This window comes from Gambusia affinis, linkage group LG16, assembly GCF_019740435.1.
Source record: "Gambusia affinis linkage group LG16, SWU_Gaff_1.0, whole genome shotgun sequence".
In the NCBI taxonomy this organism is placed as follows: Eukaryota; Metazoa; Chordata; class Actinopteri; order Cyprinodontiformes; family Poeciliidae; genus Gambusia; species Gambusia affinis.
The window spans coordinates 15,151,592-15,167,018 of NC_057883.1; the positions used below are offsets into that span (position 1 = coordinate 15,151,592).

The window sequence follows — 15,427 nt, forward strand, 5'->3', positions numbered from 1 at the left end:
TGTGGTTGTTTTCTTTTTTTTTCTAGGTTTATAGTTGCAGGACCAACTATAAACTTTGTAACTTTAAGAGCTTTGTTTTTGCAGCCCCTGAGAAAAGTGATAAGAGTCTCATGGGCTGTGATTTGACAGGAGGAAGGCAGCCTGATTCAGCCCCTATGAGCAGATGACCTCATAGCGATAACTCTGTAGTGCTGGAATACTCGACCTCACTGAGAATTTGTCACTTGCACTTCTTGTTTCTGATCTTTTTTTTTCTGCTGGGAAAAAACCTCATACTTTTTTTAACGGAAACAATTTAAAGGTCAAACAAGATTTGTAACATTCTTAAAATGTAGCTGCAGTTTGTTGAAAAAAAATGGACAAGCAGGATCATGATTCTTTTCTGGAGAAAAACCATCTGCAGAAAAACCATGTGCAGGCTTTTGTGGTGGACCATTCATATGCAAGATAATTTAAAGGGATTCACAGGAAAACAAAGAAAATCAAATAACTGAGTACACAAGAAGAAAGAAACTATAAAATACAAATTTAACTATAAAATACTTAGATTTAAATAAAAGTGACCCAAACATTTTGTCTTAAGAAACCCACATTTGATCTGATTTGTAATCCATAAATAACATAGTTCTGATTTGCTAAGTAAGATCTCAGCCAGTCCCATTTGCCTTTAAAGCATTGGAAATTAATTATTTGATGATATTCAGGTATTGTACTGACGATGCTAGCCAGACTTGTGTTTTGTATGAGAAACATCAGCTCTAAAATACAAAATGAAGATACTGCAAATGTAAAACAAGGTAAAAGACTAATTCAAATTGAGATTTTACTGAACAAATTGTTTTGGAAGTACTCAGGAAATCTGGAGGGAACAGTAATATTTCATTTAAATTAGCCAAATGTTTGCTACCCTTTTAATTGAGGCGATAAAATCACAGCACCGTGTAGTTGTCTGGCATGACAACTACAGTGAATTCAAGGTGTTTTTTTCTCCAAACAGTGATGCAGTGCCATCTAAACGTGGAACTTTTCCCCAATCAACATCCGAAAATACCGACAGTTTCCAGACAGCGGTTTAAAGTAAACAAAGCTTTAGAAAGTGGAAGGATTGTCGTAGACACATAAACTTGTGAATAAACACAATGCAAGATGTAATATTATGTAATCTGGATAGATAAAATAAAAAGGATCTGAAAACATAGCCTTAAGGAACCCCACTAGAGGTCTTTGTTTGTCCAGATTTATATTTGCTATATTAGACAAGTGAAATCTGTTATGAATGCTAACTTGTGACTAAGTGTGTGTAAATCGTTTGGAGCTAAAACACAAACTATTCAACATTAGACTCCTCATTCTCGTATGGGTTTGTGTAAATAGTTTGAAGCTAAGCTTCTGTTTAACAAATACATGGTGGTCTTTATGTAGGAAAAAGTCAGTTACATCTTTAACACTTAAAGCACCTTCTGTGTTTATGCCACACCAAGGTGTGGCCCATTCTTTTGCAGCATCCCTGTCTGGGGGGAATGTTAGACTAAACACAAGGCTTACGTAGGAGTCACCCAGGGGTGGTGTGAGAAGAATTCCAGGTCATAGGGTGTGCCGAGGGGCGCAAGAGTGGCAGTGGTCCCTTGGCCCCAGAGCAGATGGTCCTTAGCAAGCCTTTTCGATGAGAACAGAGGGCTCAAGGGAAAGAGGGAGGGTGAGTTGAAGGCTGGGCACAGTGGTTTGCTGCTTAAAAGGAAGACGTGTCTTGTTTTCCCACTGAAGTCACACAATGCTCCATTTCAACTCGCAGCAGACGGCAAACGTGTGCGTCTTAGGAGTTTGTGTGTTGGGATGGCTTTGAGCCTTTCACACTCGCTGGCCTGCTTTGGCTGAATACATTTTTTGCACGAAAGCATCAGCAGTGGTCCTCAATGAAAGCAGTGACTGTGACAAGTTCGACAACTGGCTTTATGTTGACTCCTGGTGTCGTCGGCAGCTGTTTTCTCAGTCTTCATTTAACAAACACAATTGTATGCTACTCTTTATTTGTGTAAAGGCATTTTGAAACCTTTTGCTTTGACTTCTTCAATGTTGGTAGTAATCATATGATCTTCTGCCTGAATTAGGTTATTGCAAGATGGTGGCATGGACAAAAAAGGGAGGTAAAGTTAGAAAGTATCTAATTTCCCCCCGAATTAATAAAGGGAAATATTTACACCAAGACCTCCCATACAAAGTGAGGGAGGCCATATAGAGTTTGGCCTTTGGATTCATTGGCAATATGGCTCCAGGAAGGGTGAAAATTATTGGTGTTTTACTGCTTTAATAAGTGGGTCCAGAATTATAGTTTGTCTTCCTCTCAGGATCAGTTCCACTTGAATTCAGTCTCTGCTGGTTTTGACTCTGTGAATGAAACCAGTGTTTAGCTAATCTTCCGATCAGCCGAGAATTATGGTTCAAGTTCATTAGGAGCCTTGAACGTCTGCAGCCAAGTTTCCACTGGACTATCAGGTGCTGCTCCCCATCAAAGCAGAAGGAGAAAATCCTGGTGGCTCTTCTTGGCTTGCCCTTGAGCTCCAGGACCCCTTGCATATAAAATGCTGTGGATTCACATATGAATTGCACTCTTCAACAGCAGTGCTTTTACACTGCCAGTACTATTTAAATCTTGCTAAACAGTCAAGGTTTATTCAAACAGAAGCAGTTAAACTCCTACCACAGTGGTGCAGATCACTTAAGCCAGGAGTTTAGGACTTTTGGCAGGAGTATATTTACCCTGCAATCTTACACATGCTGTTTGTGTGTTGCAAAGCTCAGTGGCCTTACCACTGTGTGTTTGAGCTAAGTCTGTGCAGTTAGGTTACATTACACACAACATTCATGCTTCCTCAAGATGCCAAAAGGCGCTTCAGTGTCTCCACAAATATCGCTCCTCATTGCTTCCTATGCCCTGGATCGTGCTTTCAGACAAATTTGGCAATGAGGAGAAGGAGAGGGAGAGAGAAAAAAAATAGCTAAGCTAGCGAGAGGAATCCAAGGTTTAAAAATAAACAAATGGTTAAACTGTAGCCGGCTTTGAAAAACCTTCCCGGATCTGATGGAAAGAGACATCATTTACATGTGGGGAGGTGGAAAAATGCAACATATGTTTGATTTGGATGGATGATTAAGGGAGGAGTGATTTTTTTTTTTTCAGACCAGTAATGCTGTAGGAAGTCTATCCTCAGATTCCTGGATGAAATCCCATACACTTCTACATTACTGCGTGTTTGTCTTTCAGGCAGTACCTGAATATGTTTTTGCAAAGCGTTTTCCAAGTTTTATACCAGCAGCCCTACCCTTTTTTAATTCAGCTGCCAAACATTGTCCTCATCAAAAAGTAGAGGATTCGTTTTGCTCTTTAGGTTGCACACCTTTTATAAAGCACAGTGCTCATTACACAAAGTAAATTACAGTGCGGTGGAAAGACTAATTCCTCTTTTTCTGTTTGTATTCCAGGTTCCAGGTGAGCCACACAACCAAGGAATGAGTTAACTTTGGAAAATGAGGCACAGATAACTCTGAATCGTGGAACAAGATTTTCTAAGAGGTGAGTTTTAACAGCTTTTTGTCTTTCTTTTTTCTTTTTTTAATCAGCATGCATGTAATGGCCTTTGCTCCTTCCCTGTCCAGCTTATTTGTTCTTAATCTGCTTGGTGAGCTAAATTAAAGTCTTAAAGTCGACTGTAGGGGTTGATCTGCACCTGTTATGTAAGAGCAGTCTTCCTGCAATTCATGTTGTACAGCTCTCTAACGTAATCTTGGTCTGGTCACGGCTCTGACTCTCCAATGAAAACATGCTTTGGACAGTGTGGAAGAGATTTCCTATTGTTCTGAGTATTGTCACACATAACAGCCATGACAGCCCAAAAGCCTATTTATCTCACAGGGGTTTTCTGTTGGAAAAAAGTAGAGGTGTAGACCTACGGTAATCATTAATGACCAGATGAGATAGAATTATTGCTATCTTCGTTTAAAAGCATATGGAACATATTAGACGCATAGCTGCTTTGCTGTGGAAACAGTCACTACTTTTTGAATGACTGTCTGTCCTTGTCTGTGAGGTGTAGCCTGACGTTTTCAAGCAGGATTAGATTTATGGGTGCATCATAATAAGTTAGACCATAGTCTAAAAAGTTTTTTTTATTCCAGTAATTGAACAAAATCATTTGACGGAAGTGAAAAGTTGAATTGATAGATGATAGCTGTAGCCCATATTCTGTTTGCATCTGTGTTTGGTGGCTCTCAAGCATATAAAAATTGCCTTGTCAGTCTTCACCAAACTCATGGATAGTTTTTACTTCACCGTCTTCTCAAGGCTACTGTTCTCATTCCCTCTTGTGCTAATATCTCCCCTTCCACTAAACTTTCCATTACTATGCTTGAAATCCTCAGGCTTTGAACAGCAGACTTTTTCCAGTAATAACCTTTTGGCATATGACTGTCAAAATAGCAGCTATGAAGTCTGCTATTTTTTGATTGATTGTAAAGCACTTTTATATGATATATTCTACAATACAAAAATGTAACTTTAGCTCTTTGAATGTTCTAATTGACTGAGATGCAGGTGTAAATGTCAATTATAGATTTGTATGTATTTCCCTTGCATTTAGTAAAGGTGGCCTTTATGGTTTGTTTATTTACTTTTCCAGTACAGGATGGGGAATTCAGAGAGCCAGTACAGCATTGATGGTCCGAAAGGCACAAGCTTCATCTTTCCAAGAAAACAAAAGCCATATTCACTGAAACTCGGCTCAACCAAAGATGACTTTCTTTCCCCACACACGTGGTGGAAAAACGCCCCACTCGGCTCAGGGTACAAGGCAAAGTGTGTTGGTCATGGTTGTTTGTCACCTCCTAAAAGCAGACACTCTTACTCTGCCCAACGCTGTGACTATGTTTGCAAAGGAGCCAGGGGCAGCACTGAACATCACTGGCATCGCTCACCTGGATGCGGGATTCGAAGACGACAATTGTCAGATGACTATGAAGAGAATCCGTACGGGGCTGAGCTCAATGGTCACTCTCTGAACAGACACGGCAATGAGCAGGAGGTTCTGGAAGAACAGAGCAGCCCAAGAGTGGTGATCAAGAAGGATGGCACTCTCAGGGTGGAGTTCACAAACACCTCAGGAAACCCCTTGCTCCTGGATGAGGCCTCTGGCCCTGTCCAGCTGCTCAAGTTCTCTCCAAATTTGGAGGCTACTTCCACTCCGAGCTTGCCTGGTTCCAGTGGCAGTAGGCAGGAGGCCCACCGGGGTGGACCACCACCGGCTTCTACCTCCTCCACTGCCAGGACTAGCAAGGGAAGCTCACTGAGCTCTGAAGGCTCCTGGTATGATTCCCCGTGGGGTCCCAGTGCAGAACTATGTGATCAGGACCAACCATGCTGTACTAGCAGAACATTAGAGCATTCCCCTATACATCAGCTTGACTCCTTTGCTGAAAACCCTGCACCTCCATCTAGTTCAGAGCTCTACAGGGACCCCACAATGGCTGCTACTTTTCCAACAGCCAGCGAGTTGTCCTCCCAGTCACAGCAGCCTCCGTCAGGCCGAAGGCTGCATCGAGCTTCCCTTGCATCTGTACTGGATGTGCCTTTGGTGGAGGAATGTGCAGAGCCACGGCAGTATTCATCCTTCACCTTGCCTTGTCGCAGGCCCAAAGCCCATACCATTAGTTCAAATATGGACCAGTACCAAGAGCCGGCGCAGCAGCAGCAACGTAGGCACGACTTTGTTTTCAATAAGAAAGATTCTATCAAAAACCGTATCAGACGCTTCAGTGACTGGACGGGCAGCCTCAGCCGGAAGAAGAAGAAATCTCAGGTGAGTTGGTCAATATTATTCTATCAAGAAATACAAAATTGATTTGTTTCTTTTTTTCCTGTTTTTGTGAATCTTTGACCTGCTGAAGATGATTTTGTTCAATTCCTATTTAAGAACTGTAGAATTAGAACTCAGAAGCAGCAGCATTAAGTAGTTTCTTTAGTCATCCTGCTGAGTCATCAACAATTATTTGTTGTCGTGTTGCATATGAAAGAGAACTGTAATAAAGGGTTTTGCTGAAATTGTAAAACAAAGATAAATGGTTTAAAATAAATTGTTAAATATAATGATTAATTATATTTTCAAAAATTGAACTTGCATACCTCTAACTTCAGTGGCCCTGTAATATTTAACATGGCTACCTATCTTATGGATCTTCTTCACTTAGTAAATGCTCATAAGGGTGTTGTAGTGAGCATAATTTAAGGATTAGAAAAGGGTTGGATTTTTGAGTTTCCACTCTGCCTTTTATCATTCAGGACCAATTAGGCCAAAAATTGTCTGAGCGTTGTCTGATTTCTAATTGGATTTTTAGTTGTTTTTTAAAAAAAAAATTTTACGTTTGTTTTCATGTTTATGACAGTCATAGACTAAAGGTAGAACAATGTGCTCTTATAAATGTCTTTTTGCTTCAGTGTCTTTTTTGCTTCATAATTAATAAGATTGCTAGATTGCAAGTGTCACATTATTAAGACATGATGCCAGATGGATGACGTTTCTGTCCACACTACAAGTGTGTATCTTTTTCTCTTTTTCCAAATAATTGACTGTCTTTCTTGTAAATGAAGCTGTCTATCAGTCACCTGATTAATTGGGGAATGGGGAGTGGTATGGTGCTCTGTGCCACCAAACAGCTGGAGAAAATTCTGATTACTCCATCACTTTCTCAATGAAAAGACTTTAAACCACAGGAACAGTGTATTAAAAGATTTTAGCACATTTGAAACTGATTTTATAACCTTGGTGTGGCTTGATACCAGTCAGCTCTGACTGTTACATTGTTTCCACACTTTTTGTGAGTTATTTTTTATTTTTTTGCGTGCTAGCTGCGCGTGTAAGCTGTAAGTTTGTTCATTTGGCTTTTTTGCGTATGGGTGAGCTAGGTTTTTCTTGAGACAAGTTCAAAGATACTCCACTAGATATGATTTCCCTTGAGTAATATGATCCTTGGACTGCACACGCACTGATCAGAACTTGGATTAGAAAGAGTTTGTCTTCATGTTTCACGCACTTGTCGGAGTTGTGTGATTTTTCTTGGCTGGTCTGCAGCTTTACTAGTTGCAATATGATCCAGAAGGTTTGTTTAAACTGAGCCTGCACCCTTGTCCTTCGTCTTCGCAGCTTGAGAGCAATTGTTTTTGCTTTAATTCTTTTTGGCTTTGCCTTGTAAATGTTTTAAGAACGCTGCTTGGGTTCTGCCTGAAGGATAGCTGTAAGCCTTTGAGACGCTCTGCAGAGTGAAACTAAATCCTTAGCTAAAGATTTAACCCCACCCGGCCTTTAATGTTAATGAAGGAGCTGTGGTTGTTCCAGTTGTTGTGCACAGATTTCCAGGACTCCCTTCATAATCTTTGTAGGAAATATCTGCTAATAGGGATTTGTGCTTAATCGTTGAATTTTGCTTCAAAACTAATAAGACTGGACTCATTATAATATTCATAAAGTGTTCTGAGTATTTTTAGAATATGTGAACTTTTCTTTACGCTCAAACAGCAGTGATTTTGCACAACACAACCACAGTAAACCTTCCTTGACTAAAAACACCCCTTTATTCTGCTGCTAAATGTTCTATTGTCCAGCATGTGTTAAAATCATGATCAGGTGCCGACGCTTAACCTCCAGACTTACTTCTCTTGTCAAAGAAAATGCTTGTATCAGACAGCTTTGCTTTTCTGTCCAGAAATCCTCTCAAGAAAAACAAAAGCATAAATCTACAGCTGATCTGCTTTATTACAGTGCAGCTTAGATGCTTAACATAATTCAATGTGAGAAAGTTCACACAAGTTAAGCAGGGGGAAACGCTTACTTTGAGATGCAAGGACTCTAAACAAGTTTTAGTTTGAGTTGGTTAAATTTTTGTCCATGGTTTATTTCCTAATTTTCCCATAACTTATTCTGCTGCTGCTGGTATCAGGAGCACCTCATCTGCTAACCCCCCTACCACCTTTTCTTCTAGGTAAAGGTCACACTTTGACCCTGATGCTAAAAACTAAGAACCTGCTTGTAATGAAAAGCAGCTGCAGGGTTAGAAAGTTAACAACAGGACATCTGGGGTGAATCACTACAAGAAAAGAATGGAAATCTTGGAAAAATTCTATATTCTGAACCACATGCTATTACAAGTTAAAGAAAATGTGATTAAAAGTCCAAAAATGTCAAGTACTCTAAATTCACTGTTATGGTTCTTAACCAGAAAGAGGTGGATTTTGCCATACTGGTTGTGAATCTTTTTGTCCCACAAGAAAGATGTTGTGGGACAACCTCAAAAAGAGGGACAACCTCTTAGCAAGATGTTGGTAACCTCTTGCTAAGAGGTGATGGTGTTATGTTATTGTTTATCAGAAGATTTGGAGACACAATGTTATAAGAAAAAAGTCTGTCTGTCCTGGTCGAAGAAAAATCAAAATCTAAGACTTTGTCGAACTGATAAAAAGTGGCTTCTCACAACCACGTTCCCTTGTGGCTATGAGATATGGATCATGATCTGAAGAACAAGATCCTGTCGACCCAGTGAGAGGCTGACCCAGAATCACATACTGAGACGGCACAATGCATTGGGATCCATCAGAATGAGATAGGTAGTGTTAATAGGCAGAGTAATGTCCCGTATCTTTTATTACTCATAGCTTGGAAACTGTACTTTTAAATCCATCATACCTATGATTTATGAATGGATATAGAAAGAAACCCTAAATCAACATGAAACGTGACTATGACAAAGATAACATGCTTAGAACTGAGCATGACACATAAAACATGAACAACAGCTAAAACCCAAAAATGAACTCTGCCATGATGGCACATGCTGGGTTCCTGAAAGGGCTGCACTCTGCTGTCAGGAGCAGAATAGATGCTGCAATCCAGTCAAGTATCAGTAGACTGTCATCAAGAATGAAAAGGAGGCATTTCCATCAAGTGTTCATTTTTTGGAGATTGAAAAGCCACATAAGACCACAAATGATGTAAAATTGTCAGATGCAGAAGGGATCCACACTCCCAGATGTCTTCACTGGAGATTTATTCTACTTTCTCTGCTTAGTGAAAAATTTTGTAACTTTGAAGTAGTTTTGATCCAGACTACATTTTAAATTTGTTTTAGATGGCCTCTGGGCTGAGTGAAATGAGAATATTTAAATACTGTTCCATCTGTCTGTATAGATGGTTGCACACTGGGTGCATTTTCTTTACATATAGTTGTGAATTCTCTAAATCAGCCGAGCACTTCCACTGCCAAGTAGTTCATAAGAAATTTCCTTTTAATGTCTTACACCAGGCAACAGCAACATTTACAGTCCAAACAGCCTTTGTTGCTCTTGTTCCTACCAAATAAAATCTGTCTTGTCCTCTGAAAACTACTTGGCCCTTTAGAAACACAGAAGTACCTTTTAGATTTACATCTAAAATAATTTTATTCAACCAAGAAGTTTGTTTCTGTGAGACATATCTAAAAAGACAAGACAATGTTAGATTTGAAGTTGTTATTTTTTACATTTTAGCAAACATATAGCATGTCAAATCTTTTCTACAATTCTTACTAAAGGTATACTGGAATTCCAATCAAATGTTTTCATCTCCAAACTCCCTATTTTATCTGACTAAAAATCCCAGGAGTCATCAAACAAATTTGCTATGAATTTCTGGTAGATAAATGTCAAGACCTAAATATTAATATCATACTGTAAGAAGGTGGGAAGGTTGGGCAAGTTATTAAAAAAAGATGAGGAAGAATGGATGGATGCCATTTCTTAATACCATTACACCGTTAACAACATTATTTATTTGTAATTGTTTTGGTTTAGGTTATTAAGAACAACTGTGGGTGTGTTCTTCTAAATTTTAATCATTGTGTTTACATTGTGCCTCCCTAGGAGACCAGATACAAAGATGCAAGCGAGGCCTTCGACAGTGGTGTCGACGGCCTGACTGCTGACACCAGCTCCCCCTCCCAGGTTTCCAGCCTCCTATGGTTCCCCGGAGCCTCCAGAGCTCAGTCGTCAGGAGCCATTCACCAGACAACCAGCGATGCTGTCCGCCAGAACATCTACGAAAACTTCATGAGAGAGCTCGAGACGGGAACCGGGACAGGAGGGGGCGATAGGAGAGACCCGTCAACTGGAACGGAAGAAGATGGAAGCAGCAGCGAGTCGGCCGAGGGCTCCCTGGAGGAGCTGGACCTTTTATTTGAGAAGGAGCAGGGAGTGGTCAGAAGGGCGGGGTGGCTGTCCTTCAAGCCTCTTGTTACCCTTCATAAGGACAGGAAGCTGGAGCTGGTGAGCCGACGCAAATGGAAGCACTACTGGGTGACTCTGAAAGGTAAGCCTCAAACTCGTGAGTTTTAATTTAATGCTGAAAACGTGAGTTGGGAGGAGATTATTCTAATATCCTTTCTCAAATGTTGCTTAGCTAAGCACAAACTCTAGGTTTGCTCTCAATCAGAGTTTTTACTCTCGTTCCAGATCAGCGAGTCACAGTTGACTTAAAGTAACTTTTACTGAAAATACTTTTAGGAGAATTATGTTGATGCTTTAGGCCACTAAGATGAAATCATTCAATAAAATGTATGTGTGCTTTTACTGATGATAGAGAAAAATCTTGTAGGAAATGAGAATGTCAACAAAGCTTATTTTGTCATTCTCCAACGTTTCAGCGGACATTGTATTCCTTTAAGAAAGGTTCTCTAGATTTTGCCATATGCAAAGAATTTGCTGAACATCTTTCCCTTTTTTTCTCCAGGGTGCACGTTGTTGTTCTATGAAACTTACGGGAAGGGCTCTACGGAGCAGGAGCTGTCACCCCGCTACGCCCTCTTAGCCGAGGACAGTGTCGTCCAGGCTGTCCCAGAACACCCCAAGAGGGAGAACGTCTTTTGTTTGAGTAATTCATTTGGGGACGTCTACTTGTTTCAGGTAAACCCTTAATTGTTAGTCATTATTGCATGTGTGTGTTATTCTACAGTAGTGCAACAGAGACGTACATTTGTCCAAATAGCAATTTACAACAACTTCCTCCTTCTTTGCTTCCTGTGACTTCAGGTCACTGATACAGAAACTAGCCAGCTTTAGATTTTCTTCACTCAGTAAGTGTATACTGAGTGAAGTATTACTGTTAACACTCTTAACAATAAGAATGCTCTTATTGTTAACCGGTTGCTACTTAGATTAGTGAAATTAGGTGATTTCACCGAATTATGGAGTTTATAGTTTCCTGACCTGGCAGTTGAGGCCAGTCTCCCTCAAAATTGACCTTTTGCACCAGTAGATTTCTCAGTGCATTGCTGATCTTCTCACAATGTATTTATGCTAGGTTGCAAATACATTAGAGTATATGAGAATTGGATTATGAGTTAAGTCATTGTCATTGAAATGACCTTCAATTAATTTCTGAGCCAATAATTTGTCTCCTGGTCACGTTATTTCAGTAAAATTTCAGGGGACATTTATTCTGATGCTTTCTAATACCGGTGCCATTTATCACCCAGTCATCCAGTGATCCTTCACAGCCCATCTTGGACTCATTTTTTAAAATAATGCAGCCAATAATGCACTAGCCATCCTGCAACATTTATTATCCTGCTAGTTTTGAACCATGTCGCTAAACCGAACGTCAGCCTTAAAGCCTTATCACATCCCCTTCTCTTTGGTCATCTCAGGCCAGCAACCAGACAGACCTGGAGAACTGGGTAACAGCCATCCATTCAGCCAGCGCCTCGCTGCTCGCTAAGCGGCAGGGAAAGGAGGACACGGTGCGTCTGCTGCGGAACCAGGTCCGCACGCTGCTGCAAAAAATAGACATGGATGGAAAGATGAAGAAGATGGCCGAGCTCCAGCTGACCGTTGTCAGTGACCCCAAAAACCGAAAAGCTATTGAGAACCAGGTGAGTTGAGAGGAAGATATAAAAATAACTTTAAAATATCCATTTATGAGAATGAATCCGCCTGTGTAGGTGAGGACGCAGGTTTATTTTGGCACATTTCAAAAACCTTTAGTGTGCCATGGTGCCCAAGTGTGTGCTCTACTTATTTTTCCTGATTTGGCGACTGTGGCGACAGGTCTGAGCGCTTAATTTTAGTCTGTGGGTGGTTAAAGTGGCCTGGATGCATCAGTCCCCAAATGCATAGCTAGAGGCTCAGGGGAGCTGCTTGTTCCTGGAGCATCAGATTGGGATTCCAGATGTTTTCTGGTAATAGGCTCTCAACATGCATTATCCTATTCCTCCTCCTCGAACAGCCTGAAGGGGGAAATCCAAAGCACTCATTGCTGTGCTGTAGCCTACATACAGCAGATTACAGAGAGGCAGAAAAAGGCCCATAGTTTAACTAGAAGCCTAATTCCTTTTACAAGAAGCTACTTTTAGGTGAGGAGTCAGGCTGCTTATTTCAACAGCTTGCAAGTGACTGACATTCTGCATCATTTCTGCTGATGGTACTAAAAAAAAAAAAAGCAAAACAAAGTTTTATAGTTATTGTAAAATGAATAAAAATCTAATCTTGCATGATGTATTCTCAACAGCTCACTGCAGGCAGAACCATTAGAGATGTCACTGCCTGACTACCACCAAGCTGCCTGCGCTCACGTCTGTTTCCAATTAGCCAGCATGCCACCGCAGAGAGACAAGCCGGAGTTGGAGTGAATGATAGGGTCAGAAGTGGTACAGGACAGGACTCTGATAAAGGCGCCTCGAGGCTGATGATAAATTTAAGTTTCAGCAGGGTTGTCGAACACCGACAGGGCACCACTTTGATGTCCCTTCCTACCCCCACACCCCTGTCTGCTCCAATCAGTACCAGCAGACCTTGTTTGATGTTGCCCTTGCCCACCCCAGCCCCCCCCCCCACAACACACGAACACACAAATCCCCATATGCACTTACACACCGTGTGATCAGGTTTCACTAAAAGAATATTAATGCATTCAGGCCTTTGCAGATATTAAAGCAGAGAACAAGAAAAGTCAAACATCTGGTTAGAGAAAAAGTTTTCCAGACTGAGGTTCAAGTGTTGGGTCGGTAATCACTTCTGAAAGAAAGCCAGGCCAGCTTAAACTTAAATCAAATCTGTTTCATTAATGAAGAAAAAATAAAAATCAAACACTAGCAAACAATCCGCATCCACTCTTTGTATAAATTGTCTAAGAAATTTTACACACAGAGCATTTCAGGAAAAAAACTGACATTTGTTTTTCTTTCTAAATTGGCAATCGGATCTGTTTTTGTTTTTGAAATTTGTGCCACACATATGTAAATAAATGGCTAAACTTGAAGCGGTCCCAGCCAATCTAAACAGGTGTGGGCTGCAGCGTCATCAACAGTTCTCGAGTGCCACCATCCTGCTACTTTTGGATGCATCTCTGCTCCAGCACACCTGAATCCATGGGAGGGTCAATAACTCAGACCTTTGCAAATGTTGCTGATATGCCAAGGAGGTAATGCAGACTTTTATTTAAGCAGTTTTGGAGCAGACAGGCATCCAAAAGTTGGAGAAGTGGAATTGCCGATTCACATTAAATAGAGCGTAATGGAAATGAAAAAAAAGAAAAAGTATTTAAATCTAAATCTAGTTATTGTTAATAAAGAACAGGTATTTCCAATTGCTATATTTCTAAAACATAGCTAAGTAAAATCACCAGGTTAAGCACATATTTTTGTGAAATCCACTTGCCTCACAGCTATTAAAATCTATGATTCCCTACATATTGAGACCACCTTACCAATCCACAGGGAAAAAAAGCAGACCTTTCGCCACAGTGGACAAGTGGGGCACATAAATCTGGTCCTCAGTGACCAAGTAGTTTGCCAGATGTAGTATATTTTCAACAAGAGGAATTCACAGGGTAAGCTGGTCTTCCTGACCTACTTGTTAACTGTGCCCACCTGCACAACCACATAATTGTTCAGGGTGCATTAGCCGCACAGTAATTTCACCACAAGGCCTTTGTTTAAGATGTTTGTTTAAGGTGTTCATAAAATGCCACCCTTTGGCCCTGTTCACAGTTTGCTCCTAATCCCGCCGAATGCATGTTGATGTTAGCAAAACCCTAATGGGACATCGCCGTGGGTCCATTATAGTAAATGAAGTCATAGCGCAGACGAGACCCATTAAACTCAGTTGTTATGGGGGGGTTGTTCTAGCTTGAGTGTTCTCGTTAAAACTAGTCTCCAGCCAACAAAATGAGCACTTTCTTATAGCTAAAATAACATAACTGTATACTGGCAGTGTGGTGGAGGTTTATATGTGCGATCTGTTCAACATGCCCCTGGTTCTCAAGACATAAAATGTGCATTTGGGTTTGCTGTGCACATAGAAACGCCTCTCTGTGAAATATGCAGTCATTTGTCACCAGCAAACCTCCACCAAGACATGGTGTTGCCCTCCACCAGCATCTGCAAGCTATTACACTTTAAACTGAAACACTTGCCTGACCCTGCATCTCTTTTGATCCCCAAACTCCCCTCGCTCCCCTTCTCCAAAAGCACTCCTTGTTAAGTCATCATCCAAAGAAGTAATTCACATAAATCAAAATGTAAGGATTGTTTTGTTTTATTTTTTTCCCCTTGCCATCAGATTCAGCAGTGGGAGCAGAACTTGGAGAGATTCAACATGGACCTCTTCAGAATGCGCTGCTACCTTGCTAGTCTTCAGGGGGGAGAACTGCCCAATCCGAAGAGCCTGCTTGCCATCGCCAGCCGTCCAACCAAGTCCGCTCTGGGACGCCTTGGAGTTTTCTCTGTGTCCTCTTTCCATGCACTGGTGAGGAAGATGACCTTAGAATAGAGACAGATGTTCTTTCGATGACTCTAGTTCTGATTCCGTACATCCCTTTAGATCTGTTCCAGGGACGAGGACACAGCCAGGAGGCGTTCGTTGTCAGTGACTTGTGGCCAGCGGAAGAGGAGCATTTTTTCCTCTCTTAAAGGCCTGGACAACCTGACAAAACGGGGCCGGGACAAGAGGCCCTCTGTAGCGCAGGTATTATTCAGCACAAAGACACATTTTAAAAGCAACTGTTAATACTGACACTGTCACATTTTCTGTAAGTCTTACACTTAAAAGTTGCATCAAGCCTTTGAGTAATACCTCTACATTATCTTGCGAAAGTTTGGACACTTCTTCATTTTGTAACATTAAAAGAAACTCTGCACTTGGGTTTCTTATGTATGAAATGTCCTGGCCAAATGAAAGTTTTTGCCATCGCTAGTAAAAGGACACTTTCTCCATTCTTGCAGGTAATGAATAGGCAGTTCCTTGAATAGTTTAAAAAAATAATGAAGCGTTTTAGGATGATCTGTGATTAATCATTGCAGGTCTGAGATGAGTAGTCATTCCACTTTATCTGTTCAGGAGAAGAATTTCACAAGTATG

General features: G+C 40.9%; 1 protein-coding gene across 4 annotated transcripts in view; it reads left to right on the forward strand.

The window, feature by feature from the left end:
- Positions 1-15,427, forward strand: part of tiam2a (TIAM Rac1 associated GEF 2a) — a 99,863-nt gene that overhangs the window by 45,690 nt on the left and 38,746 nt on the right. For 3 of the 4 annotated variants that reach the window (XM_044143815.1, XM_044143813.1, XM_044143814.1), the window contains exons 2-8: positions 3,481-3,571; positions 4,674-5,849; positions 9,938-10,382; positions 10,803-10,975; positions 11,719-11,943; positions 14,630-14,815; positions 14,891-15,034. In XM_044143815.1, the coding sequence (XP_043999750.1) occupies positions 4,680-5,849; positions 9,938-10,382; positions 10,803-10,975; positions 11,719-11,943; positions 14,630-14,815; positions 14,891-15,034 (2,343 nt within the window). In that variant the 5' untranslated portion in view covers positions 3,481-3,571; positions 4,674-4,679. Of the gene's footprint in view, positions 1-3,131; positions 3,387-3,480; positions 3,572-4,673; positions 5,850-9,937; positions 10,383-10,802; positions 10,976-11,718; positions 11,944-14,629; positions 14,816-14,890; positions 15,035-15,427 lie in introns of those variants that run through there. The other variant, XM_044143816.1, reaches the window with a different exon arrangement.